At 60.4% G+C, this 9,511-nt stretch overlaps 1 protein-coding gene and 1 long non-coding RNA gene across 24 annotated transcripts in view; one reads left to right on the top strand and one right to left on the bottom strand.

Annotated features, from left to right (window-relative positions):
* CEP164 (centrosomal protein 164) overlaps positions 1-9,511 on the top strand; it is a 64,632-nt gene that overhangs the window by 51,377 nt on the left and 3,744 nt on the right. For 20 of the 23 annotated variants that reach the window (XM_034665834.1, XM_034665835.1, XM_034665839.1 and 17 more), the window contains 14 exons: positions 1,003-1,080; positions 1,312-1,443; positions 1,760-1,882; positions 2,910-3,053; positions 3,455-3,538; positions 3,688-3,756; positions 4,094-4,269; positions 4,560-4,686; positions 4,951-5,018; positions 5,476-5,683; positions 6,498-6,605; positions 7,179-7,290; positions 7,753-8,094; positions 8,803-8,869. In XM_034665834.1, coding sequence (XP_034521725.1) covers positions 1,003-1,080; positions 1,312-1,443; positions 1,760-1,882; positions 2,910-3,053; positions 3,455-3,538; positions 3,688-3,756; positions 4,094-4,269; positions 4,560-4,686; positions 4,951-5,018; positions 5,476-5,683; positions 6,498-6,605; positions 7,179-7,290; positions 7,753-8,094; positions 8,803-8,869 — 1,838 coding nt within the window. Of the gene's footprint in view, positions 1-1,002; positions 1,081-1,311; positions 1,444-1,692; positions 1,883-2,909; positions 3,054-3,454; positions 3,539-3,687; positions 3,757-4,093; positions 4,270-4,559; positions 4,687-4,950; positions 5,019-5,475; positions 5,684-6,497; positions 6,606-7,178; positions 7,291-7,752; positions 8,095-8,802; positions 8,870-9,511 lie in introns of those variants that run through there. The other 3 variants (XM_034665838.1, XM_034665855.1, XR_004627020.1) reach the window with 3 other exon arrangements.
* Positions 7,544-9,502, bottom strand: LOC117803319. Its single transcript, XR_004627024.1, has 3 exons — positions 9,379-9,502; positions 9,061-9,256; positions 7,544-7,619 (listed from the first exon to the last, which is right to left on the bottom strand). It is a non-coding gene; the product is annotated as an uncharacterized LOC117803319 (long non-coding RNA).

The following is a 9,511-nucleotide window of genomic DNA, read 5'->3' on the forward strand; positions in this document are numbered from 1 at the left end:
AGCTCAGGGAGCAGCTGGACAGAGAGAGGAAAGAAGTGAGCCGGCAGCGCGGAGCCTCCCGTCCGACATGCCCCTGGGCTGCCTGGGGAGGGGTTGGGAGCCAGGCACAGAGGAGGTGTCTGTGCAACTGGCACGGGGGATGGTAGCCAGTAGGTGGGCCAACTGTCTGGGCCCACCATCGCGCGTGGGCCCGGCTGTCTCAGGGCGGGTGCTGGTCCGGTCCGCGTGGCACAGTGGAGAGAACGGCAGGTGCCCAGGGGCTCTGTCCAGGGCCGGTACTAGCTGGGTGCTGTCCGTGGCAGTGAGGAGGTTGGAGGGGAGATGGTGTATGGATTTGGGAAGATTTTGTGACTGAAAGAACTTAGACCGGACCAGAGGTCCTGAGAGAAAGGGGCCCTGTCTCCATTCCTGTCCCAGGGGGCAGCTGTGATGACCTGTCGTCTCTCTCCTGCTGTTGAGAGATTGCACAGAGGAGGGTTTTCTCCTTTGCCTTTATTCCCTGTGCCTCCAGTCCTGCCTGTCTCCTGATGGTCTGTCTCCAGATAAGAGTAGGAAGTAAGGAACTGTCAGGCCACAAGAACCTTTTTTCCTTGGGTGAAGCTGAGCTTCAGCTCTTCAGCTCTTGGATAAGGAGAGACTACAGGAGGTGGGGGAGGGCATCCCTGTCGTACCTGCTCAGGCAGACCTCCTCCGGCCCCCCCTAGCCTCGGGGCCCCCCTAGCCTCGGGCCCTGTTCGTAGGCATGAGTGTGACCTATGTACCTGGGTAGCCTAGCCCAGGGGCAGGGGGATGGGAGCAGTGACCTGAGGCTTACTGGCCTTCATTTCCTGTTCATTTGCTAGTTGCAGCCTTTAGGGACGGAGTTATTTGGGGAAACAAAGCTGTGGTTCCCCTTGGCTCTTTAGCTGGAAGGGATCAGGCATGGTCTTCCTTCCTCTGGGGTCAGTGCCCGGCCAGCCTTCCCTGCCCTGCGTCCCTCACAGGCCCCTTGTCGCTCCCCAGGCCACGGCAGCACTAGAGAGGGAGCACAGGGCCGAGCTGGAGCGGCTCTCTTCCTCGCTGGAGGCCAAGCACAGAGAGGTGAGATGCAGTGGGCCCGGGCTGCCAGGCAGAGCCTCGTCCTGGTCCCTCAGCGAGAGCCCCGAGGCGCCTTCCCGCTGGTGGGCGGAACTCGACCCCAAGCCTGCCACTGGGGCGGGAGCCTCCCTCCCTGGAAGCCCCCTGGGGAGGGTGCTGGGCTCCTGGCAGGTGCGTCCCTGAGGTTGCTCTGCAACGCTGAGTGTCACGTCCCCTGTGCTGGGGCCTCCTCAGGTTGTCCGTAGCCTCCGGAAGAAGACGGAGGAAGCTCAGAAGAAAGAGGCGGCCCAGCTGCAGGAGAACCTCGGTCGGGCGGAGCAGAGGGCTCAGCAGAGGGTTCATCAGGTGCTCGAGTATGAGCAAGAGGTAAATGCCGCTGGGCTCCTTCGCCCTCATGTGTACCTGTCCTGGGCGCTCCGTCCCGGCCCAGGGGCCCCTGCTTTGCTTGGGATGGCTCAGCTGGGGCTAGAACTTCTGGTTGCATTTTCCTGCCTCTATTCCCTTGAGGCCAGGTTCTTCTCCACCCCCAGGCCCCCAGACGTGAGTGGGGAGGGCGCGCTGGGGTGTGGTGCGTGCACGTCCTGGGTTGCATGCACAGTGTACTGCACCTTCAAGAGCCTCAGTCCCTGCGTGCTGGTCCACTCTTGGCCTGCGTGTCCCATCATCGCTGCACACCCTGCAGCTCAGTGGCCTCCTGCGAGAGAAGCGCCAGGAGGTGGAAAGGGAGCATGAGAGGAAGATGGACAAGATGAAGGAGGAGCACCAGCGAGTGGTGGCTGAAGCCAGAGAGCAGTACGAAGCCGAGGTGACTTGCGCCTTCCCCCTGTGCACACATTGGGCACCCAGCACACACATGCACGCGCACACCCTGCGGTACGTGGCGGCCGCCTGGTGCCCTACATGCCGGCCTGCCTGCCTCTTTACTCCGGCAGCAGAGGAGTGGGTCCCCCACAGCTGGTGGGCTGCCTTCCCTCTCCGAGCGGCGGTGGCTCACAGATACTGAGATCCTACCCCGTGTTAGCGCTGTTCTCAGCCCCTGAGATGTGCTGACTCATTTAGTCCCCCCAACACCCCGAGGAGGTGCGGACTATCATGACCTCAGTTTGAAAATGAAACGAGACTCAGGAGCGCAAGCACCTTTCCCAAGGGGCTCCAGGCTAGTAAGTCGAGGAGCTGAGATTCAAGCCCCGACGGGCTTAAAGCCTTTAACTTGAACCAGTCTGACACCATGCCATCAGGGTTAACCAGAACTCCAGGACACAGTAGACTGGCAAGAGCCACTCCCTACCTCCATTTGATCTACCCATGTTCAGCCTTCCCCCGTAGGTGAGAATGGGGGTGAACAGGGGTGGCGGTGGGGCCTGACTTTAGCTCATAGCTGGGCCTCTGCCCAGGATTTCTAGGCTATTGTTCCAGTAACTGGAACCCGTATCCCAGCCCGTCTGTAGGGTCTTTCCCGTGATACAATGTAGTTGGTTCCCTTCCCAAGCTGATTCTGACCTTGCTAAAGAGCGGTGATAATTTACTAATGACTTCTCTTCCCTCGAGGAAGCAAGCTATCTGCACACAGTGGACAGCAGGACAGGCAGATTTCCACGGGGGGGGAGGGGGAGGGAGTTCTCATGTCATCTGACCAGTGCCTCCTTCAGCAGCAGAGAGGGGTGGAGGCTTTCTTGGGGGGGAGGCCCGGGCGCTCCCCCATGCTCTCGTTCTCTTCTTGAAGAGCTGGCCCGAGGGAGCCTCAGGTCCCTGACCTCACGGACCTGAGGCTGCGGCTTTAGGGGTGTGAGGGCTGCTGCAGTTTCTCACCAGCAGCCACCCCTTCTGGGCAGGAGAGGAAGCAGCGGGCTGAACTCCTGGGCCACCTGACTGGGGAGTTGGAGCGCCTGCGCAGGTCACACGAGCGAGAATTGGAGTCCATGAGGCAGATGCAGGACAGGCAGCTTGAGGACTTGCGGCGTCGGCACCGGGAGCAGGTGGGGGCTGCGGGCAGTCACTGGGGACCAGGGTGGGTGAGCCCCCTCTGACGCCTGCATGCAGGAGAAGTGAAGTGCTGGGGGCAGGCAGCTGTGGCAGCCACAGATCTGAGCCTTGAGGCGTGGGGTTCTCTCTTGGGCCATCCATAAGCCAGGGCATATGTGTTCCTGTTTTCTGGGCCAGAGACCGCCCCTGGGTTTGGCCCCTTTGTCTCTCCTTGCCACCATTGAGAAGACACAAGGTGGTGTGTTCCCGGGGGCCTGCAAGGGCAAGTGGGATGAGGCTGAGCCTAGCTCAGAGGGCGTGCTATGGAAGCAGGGGTACGGAGCTCCCTCCTGCCCCCTCAGCTCATGCCTTGCACTCTTTCAACACATCTTTCACTCTACCTATTTCTGCACAGGAAAGGAAACTCCAAGATTTAGAGGAGGAACTTGAAACCAGAACCAAAGATGTCAAGGCCAAATTGGCTGAACTGGACCTCCAGGTGGGAGAGTGGGAGTTGAGGATAGGATCTCCAGGGGCCCTTGACCTTGGAGTTGTAGCTCCCCTAGGAGAGCTTGGGGCCTCCTGCCCCTGAGTCCCGGGGCACCTGGAGCTGGCCTGAGGGCCCCATTTCTCTCCCCCCCGCCGCAGGAGGAGACGGCCCGAAAGGGGAAGCAGCAGCTCCTTGATGCGCAGAGGCAGGTGGCGCTGGAGAGCGAGGTTTGGCTGGCTCTCTTGTCCTCCCTCGCCTCTGCCCCGTTTCCTTTACCTGCCCTCCCTCTCTCCCCGCAGCATCCCACCTTTTGCTCACCCGATCTGTCCAGGGCTTTAGGGTTCCAGCCGCTGTCTGCAGGATGCCACAGCTAGCACGGCCCATCTGGATGGATCCCCAGGGGGTGGGGCGGTGGAGGGCAGCAGGGCCCGCATGCTTCCTGTCCCGGGCACAGTGACTTTAGGGTGGTGGAGGTCCCCCCTCGCCCCCATGCTCCTCAGGAGTCCCTGTGCTGCTGCCGCATGCCTGTGTCCCGCGTGTCTCCAGGTGCTTCTGTCTTTTCAGGAAGTCACAGCCAGCCAGCAGCACTTGGAGGAGGCAAAGAAGGAGCACACACACCTGTTGGAGTCAACACGACAGCTGCGAAGACTCCTTGACGAGCTTCGGGCACGCAAGGTGGAGCTGAAGTCCCAGGTGCACGCGCTGCAGGCCCAGAGCCGGAGGCTGCAGAAGCACGTCAGGTGGTGTGGGCGCCCGGGCCTTGGCCCCCCTGCTGCCTGCGCCCCCGCTGCTCTCAGCCCAGCCATGCAGTGGAGGAGCCAGGCAGAGGGGCTTTGCTGCATTTGCTAGGGAGCAATGGGGGAGAGGCTGGGAGCAGCTGGGGGTCTCTGGTTCTACTGATCATGCCCCAGTCCTGCTGCAGGGCAGGAAGTGAAGGGATGGAGGGGTTCCTGCTGTCTCCCTAAGATCAGGGCTTGAAGCCTGCCCCACTTCATCCTGTGACCCTGCCTCCCTCTCCCACCCCCCACAGCGACCTAGAGGCTGAAGCTCAGAGGAAGCAGGACACACTGAAAGAGCTGGCAGCTCAGGAGAGTAACGCATCCCCACATTTTGAGCCAGATCTCCACATTGAGGACCTGAGGAAATCCCTTGGGACAGTGAGTTTCTCTGTGCCTTGGAAGGGACAGGGCGGTGGGACTAGGGCAGGGCTCCCGGAGGGGTCCTGGCTTTGGTTATATACAACCGTAGCCTCCTGTCCTTAATAGTCCCAGTTTTCCATCTCCATCAGTCAAATGGTATTTATAAGTGAAGAGTGCCCTGTAGCCCCCAGAGCCATTTCTGTGTTTAGGTCCCTGGGAGGGGCTTTGGGAGTCCCTTGAGCCGGCAGCATATCTGATATTCAGTGGGCCTTTTGTCTTTAGAACCAGACCAAAGAAGTATCCTCTTCTCTCCCCCAGAGCAAGGAGGAGACCGACTTGTCCTTGGACAGGTGAGTTCTGATAGCTTTAGTTTGGGTCCAGGATTTCGTGAAGGGATGAGTGCCTGCTTCCCAGATCTGGGGTGAAACGAGTTGACTGTGATCGCCAGTGGGGCTTGGTTCAGGGATGAGGACCGGAGGGACTGAGGGAATTTCTTTGGCAAGCCAGGAAGGTGCCCACTGTGACCACTGACACAGCATGCCGGGATCTGCTGTCCTCTGGTTGAGGACCAGGCTGATGGGAGTGTCTGGCCATCCATCTGGAGGCCCCAGGCCCAATTCCTTTAGGGGCAGGGTGGGAGACACAGCCCCACGCTACACATTATAGTGTGAATACGCTAGTATTCACACCCTGCCCAACCCAGCCTTGTAGTCTGTGCTCAGGCTGGGCATCTGTCAGGGAAGTGCTCAGGTGACCCAGAGTGTGTGTGTCTTCCCTTTCCAACCCCTCCGCCCTGCCCTCCCACAGTGTCCGGCACTACCTCTCCGCCGAGGGCATGGCTCTCCGCAGTGCCAAGGAGTTCCTGGTGCGGCAGACCCGCTCCATGCGGAGGCGGCAGACGGCTCTGAAGGCCGCCCAGCAGCACTGGCGCCAGGAGCTGGCCAGCGCTCAGGAGGCCACCAAAGATCCCCTGGACACCAAGGCCCTGGAAGATGTGCGCAAGGACCTGGAGGAGGTCAGGAGCCTTGAGGAGAGCCTTCCGGTCCTGCGGGGGTCCGGGGGGCAGGTGCTGGGGGGAGAGAGGGCAGCCATCACCTCTGGTAGTTCGGGGTTCCCCACAGTGTGGTCGGGGACCTCTGGTCAGGTCCTGCAGGTTATCGGTCTCCGTGAGGCTGAAAGCACCCGACGTTTATGTGTCACCGCACACGTGCACAGTGCTTTCTCCAGCACTCAGTCCTCACAGTAACCCTAGGTGATGTGTGAGGCAGTGGTGGTACTTGTACTTTCCACCTAGAAAGTGAGAGTAAGGTTTTTAAAATTGCACATCCGGTGCTTTGCTGGCCCATTCCGTCACACTCAAGACGTGGTTGGGAAGTGACTCTTTGGAGCACGTGGGGCGTAAGGCTGAATGGCTTGTCTGACAGCCTAAGTTCCAGGGAAATGGCAGAGACTTCGTGATGCCGCCTGAGGGTCTTGGCAGCAGCTCAGGCCTCTTCCCGTAGAACTCTGTTGGTGCTCGGAGCTGGTGCGGGGCAGGCTTCCCGGGGCATCTGCATGCTGCCCTCAGCGCTCTGCTGAATGCTGAGGGGGCGGGTGGTGGGGCAGGGGACAGTAATAACCCTGGGGTAACAGTAAGCCTTTGAGAATGTGGTAGGTGTGGGCCCAGGGCTCGGCAGGTAACATACTCTCATTTAATCCTCATGACCCTAGAAAACTAGCATTTCTCTTCTTGAGAGGACAATCCAGACTGACAACTAGTTTGTCCAGGATCACCAGCCAGCAGCGCGCTGAGCCCCCGTGTCTGTCCTCCCCTTTCTCTCCGACGGCAGGAGACCAGGCACCTGGATGAGATGAAGTCGGCCATGCAGAAGGGCCACGACCTGCTGAAGAAGAAGGAGGAGAAGCTGAATCAGCTGGAGTCCTCTCTTCGGGAAGAGGTGCTGCGTGGTGGCCACGGCCTCCTGCTTCCGTTCCTGGGCTGCAGTGGGTTCTTTGGTCCCATGGTGGGGGGAGCTAGGCCCCTGAGGCTCCTGGGCCGGTGACATGGCAGTGGCTTTGGCTTTGAGGTGGCTGAATACATCTGTGCCGAGTGGTCTGGAGCAGACCCGGAGCCTCGTGCTGTGGGTTCCTGAGAGGCACTGGCCCCCGCCCTGCCCCTGCTGGGGTTCCTGAGGAGAGCTGGGTCCCGGGGGGTTGGGAATGGACAGACCTAGGCTTCCCTCCCTTCCCTGCGGCCTCCACTTTCCCCTGGACCCCGGAGGTGTGGGTGTGGCAGGAGGGAAGCCTGGGTGGTGAGATCCTGCAGGGGAAGTTTGCTGTGGGGCAGGGGCTGTGGTCTTGGGGCCCTGCTGCCTATGTGTCTGGCCCCTGTGTCCTAGCCCCCACCTCCCTCCCTCCATGCGCAAGGCAGCCTATATAGTGTCCCTCTCCCAGAACTTGGGGTCCCAGAGAGTCTGCAGGCACAACACACCGAGCAGGCGCCAGTACTCACTGCTGCTTATACCCCTCAGGCTTCAGATGAGGACACTCTGAGACAAGCCCCCACCAAGAAGGTGGTGACGTTTGACCTCAGCGACACGGAAGACATGAGCAGTGCAAGCTCTGAATCCTCCCTGCCTCACCGTGAGTGGCAGTGTCATCAGGGGGAGGACCGTGGTATCCATGGAGAGGGAGGGGCTGGGGGGGACAAGGGGGCAGCCCCTGCTGCAGCCCTGCGTGGGTGGGCCCCTGGGAGCCAGTGTCTAGAAGCAGGCACTCACTAAGGCTCGGGAGGGTTGACCCCATTGGGGTCAGGGGCCACCTGAATGTGCAGAGACCTTCCGGTGCCTTCTGAGAGGTGTTCTCCCTCTGCCATTCTGGTCTGCAATGGGGCGGAGGGCCATCTCCTCTTCCTTCCTTGCTCGCTCTCTGGAGAGGCTTTCTCCCCTCGGCCAGCTTCTGGTCTGCACCATCTGGAACACAGAAGCCCCGCTGTCCCCCTACCCCCATCAGCCGAGGCGGGCTGGGCTATGGTCAGGCAGACCAGGAGGGCGCTGCCCTGCCTGGGGCCGTCCTGCGCCCTGAAGCTGAGTCCTCGTGTTTCAGTCAAGCTGCCTGCGAGTCCCACCTTCCCCTATGAGTTCCACTACTTGAGCAGCTCCCTGCAGCGGATCAGCAGCCAGCTGAACGGTGTCCTCAGCATGCTGGGCAGTCTCAACCCGCAGCCGCCCCCACCCCTCTTCGCTTCCACACCGGCGCCCCCCCGGAAACCCAGGAGCACCCCCATGCCCGCCTGCCCCTCCCTGGCCCGGGTCTCAGCCTGGCCGCCGGCGGTGCCCACATCCGCCCAGTGGGCCTGGGACCCAGGGCTGGGCCCTGTGCTCTCCTCCTCCGTGGCTCAAACAGTGGACGACTTCCTGGTGGAGAAGTGGCGCAAGTATTTTCCAAGTAAGCCTCCCTCCCTCCTTCGTCCTCTGCCGCCCCTTGCCGCCCCCAGCTTTGGCCTGGCCCATCCCATTTTGGGAGGAAGACTTGCAGGGGGCCCTGCAGCCACAGGCTCTGTGGGTCACGATGGTTGACCTGGAGCTTGGGCTGACTGGAGCCTGTCTGATGGGAGCCAGCGCACAGCAGAACCTGAAAGGTCATCCCTATCTTCACTGTAATAGCTGCCATCTCGTGCCTTGTACGAGGGGCCAGGCTTGAGTCCTTCTACTAACCCTCCGAGGTAGTAATACTTACCCCACCTTACAGACGAGAAAAGGGATATGCTCCAGGGTACCCGGGGAGTAAATAACACACTGGGATTTGGCCCCCTGTCTCTGTGACTTCAAGATTCTGTTATGAACCCCTTGGCCATACAGCTTTGCCCTGTTTCTGGGTGTGGGGGCCTCACCCGGTCTCTTAGTCCTTCTGAAGAATGTGAAAAGCCGTAAAAACAGTTATTTTGGGGAAAAAGTTACGTATCTGTTCCCTGCCTTAACCCAAATAGAAGAGTAGATTAAATTTTACACTTCCTGTCTCTCATCCGTCTCTCACCTCCAACCACTGAACCTGCCCTGTTGTGTGTGTGCGGGAGGCAGGAGGTGAGCTGGGAGCTGGCCTGCTTGGGCTGGCTTCCACGACCCATTTCTGGATGATTTCCTCCCACTTTTCTAGCTGGAGTCCCCTTCCTCAGCAGCAGCCCCGCCCCACTGGAGAACAGGCTGGGTTATGTGTCTGCCAGGTAAGCCTCGCTGTGGGCTCAGGGTGCAACCACACAGGCCTGCGGCACCTCCCAGGGGAGCAGGACTCTGATCCCCTTGCCCAGAGAGCCTGCACAGGTCCCCAGGCCACGAAGTTGCCTGGGTCTGAGGTGCCTCTCCACCATCAGAGAAAAGTCTAACACACCGGGGGCTCAGCGGCCGCCGGTCTCACCTGGCCCAGCTCTGTGAGGAAGGTGCCCCGTAGCACCTGCAGGGAGAAATCCGCCTTGGCAGGACCCTGCTCCTTCCCCCGGATCTTCCTGCCCTTGAGTGGGGCTTTTGTCTTTGCCATTGAGCTCATTGTCTGCTTCATAGGCTCCCTTCTTCCCCCAATCCTGCGGAGCAACATCTGGAGTGAGAGGGGCACCCTGTGGTGAGACAGATGGGCAATTATTTAAACCTGTTGTTAATTTCCCATTCATCTTCTTCCTTGCCAAATGTATCCCCTGCCCACCCTCCACAGGCCCCCAGCCATAAGCACCCCACTTACCCTTTGGCCCACTCGGGAGCTGATGCCGGGCAGGTATTGGAGTCAACAGAGGGGAAAGCTTTTGCTGATCAGATTGGCTGGGACGAGGCAGTTGTAGGAGCCCTGATGTCAGGAGTGTTCACTCAGGGGAGGG

The sequence above is a fragment of the Ailuropoda melanoleuca genome, chromosome 8, assembly GCF_002007445.2.
Source record: "Ailuropoda melanoleuca isolate Jingjing chromosome 8, ASM200744v2, whole genome shotgun sequence".
Lineage (NCBI taxonomy): Eukaryota > Metazoa > Chordata > Mammalia > Carnivora > Ursidae > Ailuropoda > Ailuropoda melanoleuca.